Raw genomic sequence first — 18192 nt, 5'->3', positions numbered from 1 at the left:
ATGGTGGTATTTGTAGCCTTTCTTTTAATGTTTTTGCCCCGAGCAGTTTGCATGATTTCCAGTGCTAAATGCAGCATCAGTGACCCTCTACCTTTTCTTCACAAGGAATATCAGTCAGGAGATCTTATCGTTGTGGACATTCTCTCTCAGATCTACATCTTTTATGCAATGATCAACTTCACAGAACGTCCCTCCAAGAAAATCTTTGAAGACATTGTGTAAGGTCTTTAAACTAAGAAGCCATAAACATTTGATTACTTCACACTTTTGGCCATAATTAAATAATTGCATAAATAGAAATGTGCATTTGAGAAGGAGGCAGGGAATGATCACAAACACAAAAGAAATGCTTAGCCGATATGTGAGAAAATAAGAGATTCTCAACCTAGAATATTATTGTTGTCTGATTATGTATGGCAAAAAAATATAAACACAGGAAATTAAAATGGTCTTCTATGGTGCACTATTTCTCTTCCCTTAAAAAAAGGAATAGACAAAAATGTACAGTGGCATAAATCTAACTTTCCATCAAAAGAAACTTTAATAGGCATAACCCTGTATATACCATTATCTTAAAAGTGGATCCTTCACTAGTGTCAATGTTGCATATTTTCATGTTTGCATTTGGGATATTGAATAGGGTAGAGTTGATGAAAGACTCCTAAACTTTGCATGCATTTTATATTAAACTCATTCCTCCATACTCTTCAATGCCATTTTTTTAAGACCATCTATGAGGAACTTACTCCAATGTGCAGAGAAAAATATTAGTGTCCTCGTGAAAGCATTCACTGGAAAAAAATTGGTTGCAAAATCAAGTTTACATGAGTAATCTTAAATTATTTCTTGAAAGACCTTGAGTATTAGACTTCTGGATCTAGAAAAATAATAATGACTTTTAGCAATATTTTGTCATATCCGTGTATGTGAAATATTCCATTAAACTCAATTATAAGATGTATCAAAGTTTGAAGTGAATTGGTTGTGATATAGTGTATAATTTTCATTTCAGGTTTATGACTCCACTCTACCAACACATCCTAGCCTTAGAGTTTGCAATCAAGGAGATCAATGAGAATCCCCATATTTTACCCAATTATACCCTAGGCTTCCATATCTATAACTCGTATTTCTCTCCAGGTTGGACTTTCCGTGCCTCATTGGAACTCTTTTCTACACAAAGCAGATTTATCCCTAACTACAATTGTGAAATTCAAAACAGGCCAACAGCAGTCATTGGAGGCCCAACTTCTGAAGTGTCTCTGCATATGGCTACAATTCTGTCATTGTACAAGATGCCACAGGTACTGTAAAATGTTTATGAAGTAGGTGACACAGGAATGAAAAATATTATGATTGGCATAAAGGCTTTTGGAAACTGTAAAATATTTGTCCTGCAGCATTTTGAAGTATGTTGAAGGGACATGGTGGTTCAGTGGCTAAGATGCTGAGCTTGTCGATCGAAAGGTTGGCAGTTCAGCGGTTCGAATCCCTAGTGCTGTGTAATGGGGTGAGCTCCTGTTACTTCTCCCAGCTTCTGCCAACCTAGCAGTTTGAAAGCACATAAAAAATGCAAGTAGAAAAATAGGGACCACCTTTGGTGGGAAGGTAACAGTGTTCTGTGCATCTTTGGCATTTAGTCATGCTGGCCACTTGACCACAGAGATGTCTTTGGACAGCGCTGGCTCTTAGGTTTTGAAATGGAGAGGAACACTGCCACCTAGAGTCGGGAACGACTAGTGCATATATGCGAGGGGAATCTTTACCTTTACCTTATGTTGAAGTAAAGAGTAGAAGATTAATGATTTGATCTGACCCTTTTAGTTTTGGTTTATGGTCTTATACAAACTTAAAAAGAGATGCCAAATAGATGGACAGAATCCTTTTTGTTATTATTATGGTTCATTACACAGTCAGCCAAATGTTCAGACTGGGTTTGGCATTTTTGTTTACCTATCAATTTTTTTCTAAGGATGATGATGATGATGATGATGATGATGATGATGATGATGATGATGATGATGATGATGATTTCACAGCACTGCATTTTTATCTGGACAGGATATATTTGAATTATTAACACTTAATGCTGGAACTGTTCCCAGACAGTTTTAGAATCAGAAATTGAGCTTTGGTGATAAATGAATCTCCCTACCCTCCCTCTTTTTCCCTCCCTCCCTCCCTCTCTTTCTTTCTCTCCTCTTTTTATATGTGTATGTAAAAATAGATGTTGATATGCTATCCTAATTTTTTAAAATTATTTTGTATGAAAAAGTTTTTTTGCAAACTAAAAGCAATATAAATTTAAAGACGAAAGATCAAGTAATACAAAAATGATAAGTAAACAGGAATGAAATGAGAGAAAAGAGACAACATTTTTTTTTTAAAAAAACCTTATATAAGTGGCTTTCAATCTTCCTTACTGCAGTTATAAATGTTGCATATATTTTGTCCTCTGTCTCACTAAGATGACATCAATATTCAATCATAGTCTATCAAAGTAACTAGAACTGAAAATGACAATAAAGAAGATTCTGTCAAATACCTTATTTTGAGATAATGGCACAGTAAATCCCTGCAATAGGAATTATCTAATTATCTAAATTCTGCTTCATTAATATGATATGGGAAGTCTTAATTCCATGAGATGTAAACTCATGCAAATGCTTGGAAAAGCTGATCAATCACTGGTAAGAAAGATCAGTTTTGCTAATGCAGCTGTTATCCCCTCTTTATGTGCTTTAAAATGACATATCTACTCATTCCATTTCTTCAAGGCCTATTCATTCAGAGGATCATGGGGAAATACTGCATCTTTTTAGTTCACAAAGGCTTCCTCAATACGAACATGAATTCAAATTCATGGATTCAAAATTTGAAATATCAATTGCAACTTAATTTTTAATTTGGAGCTACAGGGTTGAAAGATAGTGAAAGTCACTATCAACATTCTATCTGAAAATATATATTTTTTTTATTTCTTCATTATTTCTAGATCATATATGGGTTTGTTCCAGAAACAGATGTCAAAAATCAGAATGCTTTCTACCAACAGATTTTCCCAAGTGCAGAACATCAGTACCTGGGTATAATCAAATTATTGCTTCATTTCAAATGGACATGGATTGGTGCATATACTGTAAATAATGAGAATGGGCAGAGGTTTGTGCAAAATGTAGTTCCCATGTTTGCCAAGAGAGGCATCTGCTTTGCCTTTATTGAAAAATTTCCCAAAAGTTCTTATTCCAATAGTCTGGTTGACTCGCTGGAAGAAGGAAGTAAAGTATATTATGAAGTTATGAGAAGCACTGTTAATGTTGTGGTTCTTCATGGTGAAACTGATCACATAATACTTCTACGAATACTTTCCAACAGGTTGAAAGATGAGAAGGTACCACTATGGAACAAAGATAAAGTCTGGATTATGACAGCCCAAATGGATTTCACATCAGTTCCCTTTATAAGAAATATTGACCTAGTCTTTCTCCATGGCGCTTTATCCTTTGCAATTCATTCAGAGAAGATTTTAGGATTCCAGAAATTTCTTCAGTCAAAAGACCCTACTTTGGAAAAAGAAGGTGGCCTTTTCAGGGTCTTCTGGAAAAATGCATTTGAATGTTCATTCCACATCAACAGGGTTGAAGAGGAAGATGAGGTCCTCTGCAATGGACAGGAGAAACTGGAGACCCTTCCTACATCTGTGTTTGAAATGCAGATGACTGGCCACAGCTATAGCATCTATAACGCAGCCCATGTGGTGGCACATGCTTTGCATGACTTCCATTCATCTGTAAGAAAGTACAGAGCAGGTGACCAGGAAACCAAACTGAACTTTCTGAAGCAACCATTATGGAAGGTAATGTCCTAGCCTACACTAGGGTGGGTTCACCATATCTGTAGTGATAGTTGGTGGGAGCCATGTTGTGAAAGTATGCTACATATAATTTTCTTTTTTAGAATTTAATCTTATATGGCTGTTCCTTCCATTGTTGTATCCGATAAGAATTTTAAAATATAATTTCAATATATTATTATCAGTGGTGGGATTCAACCAGTGTAACAACCAGTTAGCTGAGCGTGCGCCAAACACGTGTTCCGCACAGGCTCAGTGCATTTCAAAACAGCTCTAAAACTTACCTTCTACTGCAGCTCCGACGAGTAAAATATCTGAGGCATGGCAATTCGCTCTGCCGCACCTATCAGCTGGGCTTCAAACAAAGGAAATATAGGTCAGTATAGCACAGGGGTGGGAAGGTGGGCCCACCTGATCGTTGGAGTGAACTAGTTCACTGTCAGCTGATCGTCAGAGCTATTGGTTCACCTGAACCAGTCCGAATAGGCTGAATCCCACCCCTGATTATCATGTTGCTTTTTCCACCTTTCAGTAGAATGAGAGGTATCATCAGCCAGGTCTCTACTGATATTATCTCTGGTAAATTCAGACTCAAGTATTATGGAATTTGGAAGGGGACCAGGAACCCTATAGATTAGTCTTAAATCTCATAAGGGTTCATATGGTGCCATTTTTTTTCATTCCATCATCTGAAAAGGAGAATTAAGTAGTATAAAGTTACAGAGTAGTCTAAAGTTAAATCTATGTATTCCTCACTGGGGGAAGAGTGGTTGTGCTTCTCTTTGTAAATACATGATTTGTCTCAAATCTCTTTCCCAGAGAAATGCAGAGGGGGGGGGAGAAGAAGAAATGCAGAGAGAGGGGGGGAAGAAGAGGAAGAAGAAGAAGAAGAAGAAGAAGAAGAAGAAGAAGAAGAAGAAGAAGAAGGAGGAGGAGGAGGAGGAGGAGGAGGAGGAGGAGGAGGAGGAGGAGGAGGAGGAGGGAGGAGGAGGAGGAGGAGGAGAGGAGAAGAGAGAGAAGAAGAAGAAGAAGAAGAAGAAGAAGAAGAAGAAGAAGAAGAAGAAGAAGAAGAAGAAGAAGAAGAAGAAGAAGAAGAAGAAGAAGAAGAAGAAGAAGAAATATAATTCACACAACATATCCTCCAGGCAAAGATATCAACTTCATGCTAATTTAAAAAAATAATTATGTGAAAACATCTCAGATACGACTTTCATCACACAGATTTTGTCTTTGGAAAAATTGTCTTGGTTACTTTAAAGATGTGGGAATAGAAACATCTATTCTGTCCACACAAAAGTGAAAGATTATTGGTTACAGGTTCATGAGACAAAAAGAAACCCTTATGACTCCTTGATATTTTTTTTTACTATTGTTTTTAAACTATGGTCAGTTAATAGGCCCTTATTTTCTAGGGATTATTTTTAAATGGAAAAAGCAGGAATCACAAAGTAGTAATAGATAATGTGCTGTGAAGCAACAGAATAGAACTGTTCACTTTGCTGAGTAATCAGAACTGAGTTTCTTTTGAAAGGCTAATATGAAAATCTTATTTTTGTAATTAGAATTTTTTTTTGTAATTAGAACTACCATTTTTGCAATTTCTATCACTTCACCATCATAGAATTGTTCTGTTTGATATTTTTATCCTGTTTAAAATAGATTGAAATTTATACATTTTATTATCTATTTTCTGTTGAGTGGTGTGGTGGCCTAGAGGTGGAGCTCTCTCCTCACATTCAGGATGCTGTAAGTTCGATCCTAGGTAGAGGCAGATAATTCTCTCTCTGGGCATGATGAGAATATATCTGCTATATATAACTCCGCATTGGTGACAGGAAGGGCATCCAGCCAGTAATCACTCAGCTCCATTCAATTGCCTAGTCTGCACCTTGCAAGGGATTATGGGGTCATTAAAATATGTTGATTATCTATTTTCTGTTATTTCTTTGTATTTCCTTTAAATGTTTTATTCCATATTTTGTTTTCTGGCTGCATAATAATCATGATAAAGGTCTATTGGGGAATGGAAAGTATTAATTAATGACACTATAATATCACCAACTGTCCTACATAAATCATTTGAAAAGTTTGTTATTTATACATTTCCAAGTATTCTTCATTCTGATAAATAATTTTTGACTTTTCTTCTTTTCCAATTTAGCTCAACCATTTTGTGAGAAGTGTCTCATTTAACAACAGTGCAGGGGAAAAAGTTTCTTTCAACCAAAATGGAGAGTTAGAAACTGGATTTGATATTATGAATTGGATCACCTTTTCAAATCTGTCTTTCCTGAGAATCAGAGTTGGGAAGACGGACCCTATTGGTTCCGAAGGGAAAATGCTAACCATTGATGATGTTATTGTATGGCCACATAACTTTCATCAGGTATCCTTGATTCATCTTTTGTTGCCTATGTTCAATCATCATTTCAATGTTTTGAAAATTATCTTGGAAGCCAGGTTGACATTCAGAAACAGAGTGCTACACTTGTCCCTGAATATTGGCATACCTAATCATTTCCATTAGAGATCCAATGGGGATATACTAGGATTAATAAATGTGTCAAGAGGGGTATTAGAGATATCAGGAAACAACATAGTTTTGTTGACTCAGATCTCAAAATGAAAGGTTTCCCTTCATTTAAAACATTTTAAATGAAGAAAGCCACATCAAAATGCAAAACGAAAGATGTGTCAATGAACAGTTGGCCAATCTGACTTCTTATGAAGTAATCTTTGGGTGAGGGAGATTAATATTTTGATCTATCTACCATTTGAGACAAAAACACTCATCTCCCCTTTACAAGTCTTCATCAATATTTCTGTTTTTTCTTTCTTTTTCCTGCCTGTTGCTCCACTATTGCAAGCTCTGTCCTATTGAAACAAGTTTGCCAAATATTATATTGGAACTAACTCAGTGGTGGGATTCAGCTGGTTCTGTCCAGTTTGGGTGAATCGATAGCACCAACTGCGGTAGGCCCCGCCCACCTGCCATGATGTAATGATGTCCTATCTAGCCACATTTTGTAGGCTGTGAGCACGCGCAGAAGGCCGAGCATGTGTGGAAGGTGGCGCTTGCGAGCGAAGCTAGTGCACTCACGCACCCACATGCTCACATTTGCAAACTGGTAGGGAAGGTAAGTGAATCCCACCTCTGAACTAACTGTCCAAAAAGGGATTTTCACAGAAAATACCAATGAAGGAAGGAAAAAAAACTTCAGCCAGTTTGCACTGAATAGAAAAAGGAGTAACCTCTCAAAGACATCAATGGAAATTAGAATTATTATTTTTAAAACCTATATGATTTTTATTAAAATATTCAGAATGAAAGATGAAATAATATAAAGATAGGATTGAAGAAAAGCAAAAGACTAATGTGACGTGAAAAAGTTAAAAAAAATGTAAAAAGAAATAGGAAAAAAAAAAGAAAAATATGTAAAGAAGTGACTTTAGATTTTTACCACAGTTACAAATATATATATTATTTTGCATTAAAGGTCTGAGTTTATTGTTGAGATTCACATAATAACAGAGTTGGAAGGGACCTTGGAGGTCTTCTAGTCCAACCCCCTGCTCAGGCAGGAAACCCTACACCACTTCAGACAAATGGTCCAACATCTTCTTAAAAATGTCCAGTGTTGGAGCATTCACAACTTCTAGAGGCAAGTTATTCCTTGTTCCTGATTAATTGTTCTAACTGTCAGGAAATTTCTCCTTAGTTCTAAGTTGCTTCTCTTCTTGATTAGTTTTCACCCATTGCTTCTTGATCTACCCTCAGGTGCTTTGGAGAATAGCTTGACTCCTTCTTCTTTGTGGCAGTCCCTGAGATATTGGAACACTGCTATCATGTCACTCCTAGTCCTTCTTTTCATTAAACTAGACATACCCAGTTCCTGCAACCATTCATCATATGTTTTAGCCTCCAGTCACCTAATCATCTTTGTTGCTTTTCTCTGCACTCTTTCTAGAGTCTCAACATCTTTTTTACATTTTATTAAAATATTCAGAAATAAAAGATATTTTTTTATTATTTTATTTATAATTTAATTTCTATACTGCCCTCCTCCCAAAGTACTCGGGGCGGTGTACAGCCAATTAAAACATAATATATATACATCGATTTAAAAACCAATTAAAAGTAATAAATAATTTTGGCTCAGAATTAAAACCTAATTAAAACACCCAATTTAAAATCATTCACAAAGATAGCCAAGCCTGGTGGAACAGTAGGGTTTTAAGAGTGCAGCGAAATACACGGAGATCAGAAATCTTATGTATTTCCAGGGGCAGTTCATTCCAAAGGGCAGGAGCACCCACAGAGAAGGCCCTCCCCATGGGTGTCGCCAGCCGACATAACTTGGCCAATGGCACCCTGAGGAGCCCCTCTCTGTGGGAGCAAACTGGCCGCTGGGACGCTACTGGAGGCAGAAGTTGGTCTCAGAGGTACCCAGGCCCTAAGCCATGGAGCACTTTAAAGGTGGTAACCAACACCTTGAATAGCACCCGGAAGACCACTGGAACCCAGTGCAGCTTGCGCAGGAGAGATGTTACATGGGCACAACAGGTCGTGCCCATAACTACTCATGAGGCTGCATTCTGGACCAGTTGGAGCCTCTGAGTGCTCTTCAAGGGGAGCCCCATGTAGAGAGCATTGCAGTAGTCCAGCCGGGAGGTGACAAGGGCATGAGTGACTGTGCGCAAGGCGTCCCGATCCAGAAAGGGTCGCAACTGGCGGATCAGGCGAACCTGATAAAAAGCCCCCCTGGCCACGGCCATCATATGCTCTTCTAAAGACAGCCATGCATCCAGGAGGACGCCCAGATTGCGAGCCCTCTCTGTGGAGGGCAGAGATTCGCCCCCAATAGTCAGCGATGGCGCCAGCTGTCTATATCGGGGCGCCGGAAGCCACAGCCACTCGGTCTTGGAAGGGTTGAGTCTGAGCCTATTTCTCCCCATCCAGACCCGCACGGCCTCCAGGCAGCAGGACATCACATCAAGGGCATCGTTGGGGTAGTCTGGGGTGGAGATGTACAGCTGAGTGTCATCAGTGTACTGATGGACTCTCACCCCAAAACCACGGATGATCTCACCCAGCAGCTTCACATAAATGTTGAACAGAAGGGGCGAAAGGACAGATCCTTGTGGTACCCCCCAATCGAAGTGTCTTGAGGTCGACCTCTGCCCCCCTGTCAACACAAACTGCAAGCGGTCAGAGAGGAAGGAGGAGAACCACTGTAGCATGGTGCCTCCTATTCCCAACCCCCTCAACCGCTGCAGCATGATACCATGGTTGATGTATCAAAAGCCACTGAGAGATCTAATAGGACCAGGACAGAGGAGCAACCCCTGTCCCGAGCCCTCCAGAGATCATCCACCAACACGACCAATGCCGTTTCCGTGCTGTACCCTGCCTGAAGCCCGACTGGTATGGGTCCAAATAAGTAGCTTCATCCAGGTACCAGGGAAGTTGTTGTGCCACCACACTCTCAACAACCTTCGCCACAAAGCGAAGGTTGGAGACCAGACAATAATTAGCTAAAATAGCCAGGTCCAGCGATGGCTTCTTGAGGAAGGGCCTCACCACCGCCTCTTTCAAGGCGGCGGGAAAGGCACCCTCACTCAAAGAAGCATTTATAATCTCCTGGAGCCAGCCTCGTGTAACCTCCCAGGAGGCCAGTACCAACCAGGAGGGACACGGGTCCAATAAACATGTGGCAGCACTAATCCTGCCCAGAATCCTGTCCACATCCTCGGGAGTCACAGGATCAAACCCTTCCCAGATAACATTCTCAAGACCTGCCCCGGTCTCCTCCCCTGGACTCACCCAGTTGGAGTCCAGGCCTTCCCGAATCTGAGCGACTTTATCATGCAGGAATTGTACAAAATCCTCAGCTCGACCCTGCAAGGGATCTTCCCGCACTTCCCCCTGAAGAAGGGAGTGGGTCACCCTAAACAGAGCGGCTGGGCAATTCTCTGCAGATGCGATAAGAGCGGAAAAATAGTTAGATTTTGCCGCTTTTATCGCCACTAGGTAGGTCTTGATATACGCCCTCACCAGTGTTTGGTCAGAATCAGATTGACTAGTTCTCCAAATGCTCTCTAGGCATCTTTTCCGATTGTTTATCTCTCTCAGCTCCTCGGAGAACCAAGGTGCTAATTGAGGTCGGCATCGGGTCAGAGGCCGCAAAGGCATGATGCGGTCCAAGGCCCTGGCAGCCGCACTATCCCAGGCAGCCACCAGGTCTTCTCTTGGCACTTAGTCATGCCAGCCACATGACCATGGAGACGTCTTCAGACAGTGCTGGCTCTTCGGCTTTGAAACAGAGATGAGAGTCAGGAACGACTAGCACATATGTGTGAGGGGAATGTTTACCTTTTTAATATATTGGTACCAGATACAAACTTCTCCAAAGCAAATCATTCTATTTTATCTTTTATGAGCAGGTCCAGCCACTTTCTCTGTGTAATGGGAAGTGCCATTTAGGTTACAGTAAGAGCAAGATAGAAGGGAAGCCATTTTGTTGCTATAATTGTCATAAATGTCCACAAGGCAAAATCTCCAACCAGGAGGGTAAGATATAATTTCTTTTTTTTTTTCACTTAAAATATATTTAATTCAATCTGTGAGTAAAGAAGAACATTCTGTGCCTGAAGAATGTTTAGAAAATTGTGCAGAAGATTAAGTAGTCCACATAGCAAATTGAACATGGATACAAACAAATAAATTGCCAAGATTTTTATTACAAGTAGTACATCAGTGGTGGGATTTTACCAGTTTGGTAAACCGTTAGCTCCGACTATCAGCCATGAGCGAACCAGTTTGCTCCAATTTTGAAGTGGGCCCGCCTGCCTGTCCCTGCATTATACTCACCTATATTTCCGTTTCCAAAGCCCAGCTGATCGGTGCGACAGAGTGGATTGTCGTGCCTCAGCTGTTTTCCTTGCTGGCAGCAATGAGGAAGGTATGTTTTTTCCAAACTGCGCATGCGCGCATAGCGCACGTCTGGTGTGCATGAGAGAGCAGTGAGAGAATGCATGCAAAGCATGCACTCAGCAAATCAGTTGTTAAACTGGTAGGATCCTATCCCTGTAGTACATCCCTGAACAAATACTTTTGCAATGCTGAAGTTATGGCAACTATACGAATGCATTTGATTTTCAGATATTAAAAGCTTTTTTTGAACATTGTATTATTGAATTCTGATTATTTTTATGTAATTTATAGAGTACTATTTTATTTTCTAGACTTGGATGACTGTTTTCAGTGTGCAGAAGATCAGTACCCTAGTGACAAGCAAGATATATGTCTCCCCAAAGTTATAACATTCTTGAAGTATGAAGAAACCTTGGGAACCATTTTCACCAGTTCAGCTCTTTTCTTTTCTTTGGTTACAGTTGGTGTCTTCTGGATCTTTATTAAGCATCAGGACACTCCCATTGTCAAAGCCAACAACAGGGATCTCACATACACTCTCCTTATGGTTCTTTTGTTATCATTTCTTTGTGTTTTTCTATTCATTGGGCAACCCAACAAAGTGACATGTGTTTTTCGCCAAACTGCCTTTGGCATCATCTTCTCAGTGGCCATTTCTTGTATTTTGTCGAAAACCTTCATTGTGGTTCTAGCTTTCATAGCCACTAAACCAGGGTCCATGATGACCAAATGGATGGGGAAAAAATTAGCCATGTTCATAGTGTTAGGCTGCTCATTTATTCAAGAAATTATTTGTGCTACATGGCTGACAAGCTGTCCCCCATTCCCAGATGCTGACATGAATTCAATGGAGCAAGAAATAATTCTGGTGTGTAACGAGGGCTCAAACTCCTTTTTCTACTGTGTCTTGGGCCTTTTGGGCTTCCTTGCTTTAGTTAGTTTCACGGTGGCTTTCCTAGCAAGGAAATTGCCCGATGCCTTTAATGAAGCCAAATTTATAACCTTCAGCATGTTGGTCTTCTGCAGTGTTTGGTTGTCCTTTGTTCCAGCATACCTGAGTTCAAAGGGAAAATATACGGTTGCTGTAGAAATCTTCTCCATTATAGCTTCCAGTGCTGGATTACTGATTTGCATATTTTTTCCCAAATGTTATATCATAGTTTTGAGGCCTGATATGAACAACAAAGATCAGCTAAGAAGACAAAATAACAGAATTGCATAAAATAGCATAAAGAGAAGCAATAGGTTATGTTACCTTTGGGAAAGCAGAAATATTCAATGACATAATTTAATATCACTTATCAAGAGGTAATCTCTTAGGAATTCTCCAGAATTATTTTCTTATGAGTTATAAGAAAAAAATATATGGCAATTCTTGTACAATTACTTTAATTGTGTTCAATTGAATATAAACTTTAGAAAGCTTTTCAGATATTTTACTACTTTTTGATATATATATTGTTCTTTTATTCGTAGGATTATATGTGCAATATTTTTCTAGTCAGGGTTTTTCCTACATAAATCAAGATATTTGTATTGCCATAGTTGGGTGACATCTCAAATCACCACTTTCAGGCTTTATCAGACATTTTGTGTTGTCTGCTGTGAGACTTAAGGGAGACTGGGATAAATCTATTTCGGCCTTATAAGGCCTCTTCAGCCAGCCACACCCTTATTTTATGACTCCTCCCTGTAAAGGTCAAATATTTATTTTGTTCTTTTATTCGTAGGATTATATGTGCAATTATTTCTAGTCAGGGTTTTTCCTACATAAATCAAGATGTTTGTATTGCCATAGTTGGGTGACATCTCAAATCACCACTTTCAGGCTTTATCAGACATAGGGATATGTCTGGGATAGATCTATGACTCCTCCCTTTACAGGGAGGAGTCATAAAATAAGGGTGTGGCTGGCTGAAGAGGCCTTATAAGGGCCGAAATAGATCTATCCCAGTCTCTCTTAAGTCTCACAGCAGACAACACAAAATGTCTGATAAAGCATGAAAGTGGTGATTTGAGATGTCACCCAACTATGGCAATACAAACATCTTGATTTATGTAGGAAAAACCCTGACTAGAAAAGTATTGCGTGCGCGTGCGTGCACACACACACACACACACACACACACACACACACACACACACACACACACACATATATATATATATATATATATATATATATATATATATATATATATATATATATATATATATATAATATTTTTGCAATCAGAGTTTTTTTCCTATGTTGAAAAAGATGTTAAATGGCCATGGTGGGATGAAATCTCTAATCTAATCTAACCACCATGGTCATTTAACATCTTTTTTCAACATAGGAAAAAACCCTGATTGCAAAAATATCACACATTTATACCTATGAATTAAAAGGAATATATATATATACTCTGGCTCAGATATGTGGATGACACCTTCATAATCTGGCCACATGGGAAAGAAAAACTGGACAACTTCCTCACACACCTCAACAGCCTACACCCCAAAATACAGTTCACCATGGAAACAGAAGCGAACAACCAACTTCCCTTCCTGGATGTCTTAGTCTACAGAAAATCCAATGGCTCCCTAGGACACACTATCTACCAGAAGAAAACACACACAAACCGCTATCTTCACGCACTCTCACACCACCACCCTGCCAGATCAACTCTGTAGCCAAGACATTCATTTCCAGAACAAAACGCTTAGCTGACGAACAACACCTAAAAACCGAACTACACACTCTCACTAACGTATTAACATCCAATGGATTCCAAAGAAATAAGATCACCAACCTAATCCAAAAAGAAACCCCCACTAAAATCCAAGACAGAGAACAAGAAAACGGCAAAGCACTCCTCCCATACATAAAAGGCACCACAGACAGAATAAGCAAAATCCTCCACAAACATAACATCAAGACAGCATTCTGCACAAACCGAAAAATATCCACCATCCTAAGGAACCCCAAAGACAAAATTGAGTTAGAAAATCAAGGAGTATATGAAATCCCATGCACCGCCTGCCCCACCACATACATCGGACAAACCAACAGACGAATAAGTGCACGCATAGAAGAACACAAGAACTCAGTCAGAAAAGAGGAACCAACTTCTTCCCTGGTCCAACACCTTAAAGCCACAGGACATGACATTGACTTTAAAAAGACCAGAACTATCACCAAAACTGAACACTTTAACAACAGAATAATCAGAGAAGCCATCGAGATAGAAAAACGCCCACACAGCATGAACAAACGAGACGATACCTCCCGCCTACCAGCCATTTGGAAACCTGCCCTTATTGACAAACGAGTCCCTAACACGACGAATGACACCAGACCCACACTCACGAGAGCCACACAGGATGTCACCACCACACATCCACGCAGAAAGCAGACTCAAACCCACACTGATAATGAGCCACGACCAAGGACCAGAAGCCAGACCGCAGCTGCATCATTAGCCACTTTAAACCCCTCCAATCCATACATGAAGCAGACTGACACCCACCATGAAGAGCTCGCACGGCCACAAACACGAAGCCAAACAACAACAACGCAGCTCACCAGCTCAAATCCCCCTGCAACTCAGACTAAGCTGAGCACAACCAAGCCCCCACCCAAACAGAACATACCCCCAGCCAATCAGAGCACAACCAACCCCCCATCCAATCAGAGCACAGCCAAGCCCCTAACCAATCAGAACACACCTCCACCCAATCAGAACACAGCCAAATATGTTGAATATGCAGTAGATATGTTTTTGATACCAAAAGTAATAACTTTAGAAACTACTAGGATTGGAGTGCTAAAAACAAGCCCAAAAATTGAAAATAAAATCTATGCCTACAGTTTGATCCCACATGCCAATCTTTCGAGCCATAAAAGGTTAGGAGACAGATTGTACTTTTAAAATAGAAAAAATAAAGTAAGAATGAAATGAAACAAAATGAAATGGAACAGAGAAGTACATCAATATGTCTCCAATAATGTATGTCACAGTGCGCACAGCTTTACTAAATGAGATAACTCAGGAGCAATAACAGCAAACAGAGGTTTGTAATAAATAGTGGTTTTATCTACAAAAGAATATATACTATAGGCAGAGGTCAAACAATCAGCAATTACAGCAAGGAAAAACACAGGGCGAGAGAGAGACACCCTAACAGGGCCTCTTCTTATTATATAGGCTCTTAAAGGGATAACAGCTAAAAACCTTGCTGACTCATTCCCATCATTACATCAGGGCACCATTGCTGGTCAGCTCTTAAATCACTACCCTGACGATGTAAATTGGGGCAATTGCTCTATCGCAGGGCTGTCAAATTCTGGCCCACAGACTGGATGCGTCACACACTGACCACACCCATGCCCGGTTTAGCAAAGGGAAAAATAGCCCCTATACGTCACGTGATGCCACTGTGATGATGTGAGTTTGAAACTCCTGCTCTATAGTATTTCTTCTTTCTTTTTATTTTCTTTCTAATAGCCAGATCAATTTCAATTTTTCTAAAAGAGTTGGTCTTAAGAATTTTGATCTTTGATGTCTTAGTACTTTTTTTAGCTGCCTGTGTTTTGCCAATTGTCAGGAAGTGTTTAGGCACAGGCAATTGATTCTTTTGGATCCAGAAACAATAAGCACACAAATAAACAAAGGTGTCAACTTGCAAAGGTTTATTATTAGATCAATTTTAAAATAGAAAAAGCATGCATACAAAGCAAACCAATCCCCAAGGTGCTTTTTCAAGATGCAATTGGACTTTCTGGTTTTTCTCTGAAGAAGTTTTGCTTCTCATCCAAAAAGCTTCTTCAGCTATATGCTTAAACCTTGTATGTGTCTCAGAGCAGGTGTGTGATTTGTGAATGATGGGAATTTCCACAACTCTGTTGCCCTGATCCATTTGTGGTTGAAAACTATCTGTAGGGTAGCAGAGCCAATTCAAATAATCTGCCCCAGGTGCCTAATGAATTTTATGGGTTCTAGAAGGCTCTTTGGGAGGAGGTTTAGTTCACTGAAAATCACTGATAACATGAGCCAAAAATCTTCACTCCTCAAAACTTGAGCAGCAATTGAAACTCTCATGCCATATTATTTGAGACTTATTTCGTCTATAATCTCTGACTAAGTGGATAAGACTCTTTTTAGATTTTCCTCTACCACATATAGTTTGGATCTTTGTCTTAACTTCTGCAAGGAGCCAGTGGAAAAATGACTATCTGGACCCATGAGGTTGTAGAAGGCTTCTGTAGAAGGAAGGATCTAGCTACATCTCTGAAAGAACCTGTGGTGTCTCCGCATCTGAAAAAGCTATTTCTGGATTCTGCAGTCAGATAACTGCCAGTCAGTTTCTATCTTTTCCTTTTTGGGAAAACTTGTTGAGTCCATGATAGTGCCCTGAAGAAGCTGGTTATATAAATTCTTTTCAGCCAGTTGTCAGCTCAGGTATCACACTGAGTTAGCTTTGGTCATTATTCTGGATAACCTATATCAGGACTTGAATGGGTCTAATGCCCCATTTTTCCTCCTTTTAAACCTATTGATACCATCAACCATGGTATCTTCTTGGACCGTGTCTAGAATTAGAACTTTCTAATGGTGGTTTTTCTCCTACTGCAGTATATTATTCTTGTCTGTTGTAGTGGGAGGTAAGAGGGGGCCACTGATTTATGCCAGGAATTGGTCCTTTTCGCTCTCATTCTTTTAAATTTATGTGACCCCTCCAGGAGATATCATCTAATATTTGGGGGAAATACAATAAATAAGCTGATGATGGCAATTATATATGCTGTGAAAAGGGGACGCAGTGGCTCAGTGACTTAGACACTGAGCTTGTCAATCGAAAGTTCAGCAGTTTGAATCCCTAGTGCTGCGTAATAGGTGAGCACCCCATACTTCTCCCAGCTTCTGCCAACCTAGCAGTTTGAAAGCATGTAAAAAATGCAAGTAGAAAAATAGGGGCCACCTTTGGTGGGAAGGTAACACCAAAGTGTTACCTTTGGTGGGAGTTTATCCATCAGTCCCACTGGTGTACACTGCTGGCTACCTTTTGTGGAAAGGAAACAGAAATTTAAGGTTAAATGCTTAGTGACTGATAATGGTACAGAATTTACCAACCAAAGATTGGAAAAGTTTTTGCAGGATGCAGGGATCCAGCATAAACGGTCTGCTCCGTACAGAGCACAGCACAATTTGTATATCGAAAGAAGAGGCCAAACATTACAAGCCATAACTAGAACTATGTTGGCAGATTCTGGTTTGCCTGAAAATTTATGGGGTGAGGCTGTTATGTGTGCTAACCATGTGTTAAACAACGTGGTTCATTCCTCTACAGGTGAAATACCATTCACCTTATGGCATGGGAGGAAACCAAATCTTAGTTACTTACACACATTTGGAGCCCCAGCTTGGGTACATATTCCATCTAGTTTAAGGAGAAAGGATCAACAGAGAGCCAGAAAAATGTTTTTTGTTGGCTATGAATCAAATCATAGATCTTTTAGATTTTGGACACAGGGAACTACTAGTGTTTACTGTAGTGCAAGTGCTAAATTTCTAGAGCACGTAGGATGGGATAAACTAGAGTGTGCAGATTATAGACATGATAATAATATTGTTAGTATAAAGCATCATATTCCTGATGATGTTCCTGAGGATTTAGATAATGTAGAATCCTCTATAAAGGAGGAAGAACAGGAAGTAGGTTTAGAGGATGCAGTTTTAGGGGAGGAGTCAGATGAATCATCTGCTGTAAGTCCTGTATTACCTAGGATATCTACTAGGGAAAGGCATCCACCTGATCGTTATAAAGCAACCGTAGTTTGCCAGGTTATCATAGAACCTTCAAGTTATGAAGATATCAGGCTTTATCCTGAAAAGAAGCAGAATGCTTGGAAGGAGGCAATGAGTAAGGAAATTAATTATTTAACCAAGTTAGGTATTTACAAAACTGTGAAATTGCCACAGTGATTTCTGGTGAAAAATTAATAGGTTGTAGATGGGTTTATAAAATTAAGAGAAGCATAGATGGGACAGTAACCCATAAAGCTCGCCTTGTAGCTCAAGGTTTTTCTCAGACCGAAAATGATTTTAATGAGGTTTTTGCTCCTAGTTTATGTGCTAGTACTTTACGAACAATGCTAGTGTGGGCGGCTAAAAATAAATATAGTATTAACCATATAGATGTAGAGACAGCATACTTGCATGCTCCATTGAGACACACCATCTATATGAGGAAGCCTTTAGGAGTTGAAACACAAAACCACACTGATTGTTGGAAGTTAAATAAAAGCCTTTATAGTTTGAGACAATCAAGGTTTGAGTGGAACCAATGTATAGTTAAAGAGCTAAATAAGATCGGTTTTCATGAAGGTGTAGCGGATAAGTGTCTCTTTAAAAGAGAAAAT

At 39.6% G+C, this 18192-nt stretch overlaps 1 protein-coding gene across 1 annotated transcript; it reads left to right on the top strand.

Annotated features, from left to right (window-relative positions):
• Positions 1-12009, top strand: LOC139324471 (vomeronasal type-2 receptor 26-like). Its single transcript, XM_070954183.1, has 7 exons — positions 1-218; positions 1013-1304; positions 1973-2038; positions 2996-3856; positions 6015-6239; positions 10298-10424; positions 11099-12009. The coding sequence occupies exons 1-7, from the start codon at positions 1-3 to the stop codon at positions 12007-12009; spliced, it is 2700 nt and encodes an 899-aa protein (XP_070810284.1).
• The last annotated feature ends 6183 nt before the right edge of the window (positions 12010-18192 follow it).

This window comes from Pituophis catenifer, unplaced genomic scaffold, assembly GCF_029215685.1.
Source record: "Pituophis catenifer annectens isolate HBS135680 unplaced genomic scaffold, rPitCat1.0.hap2 SCAF_15, whole genome shotgun sequence".
In the NCBI taxonomy this organism is placed as follows: Eukaryota; Metazoa; Chordata; class Lepidosauria; order Squamata; family Colubridae; genus Pituophis; species Pituophis catenifer.
The sequence above is the reverse complement of the archived record's forward strand: the minus strand, read 5'-3'. Positions and strand labels throughout refer to the sequence as shown.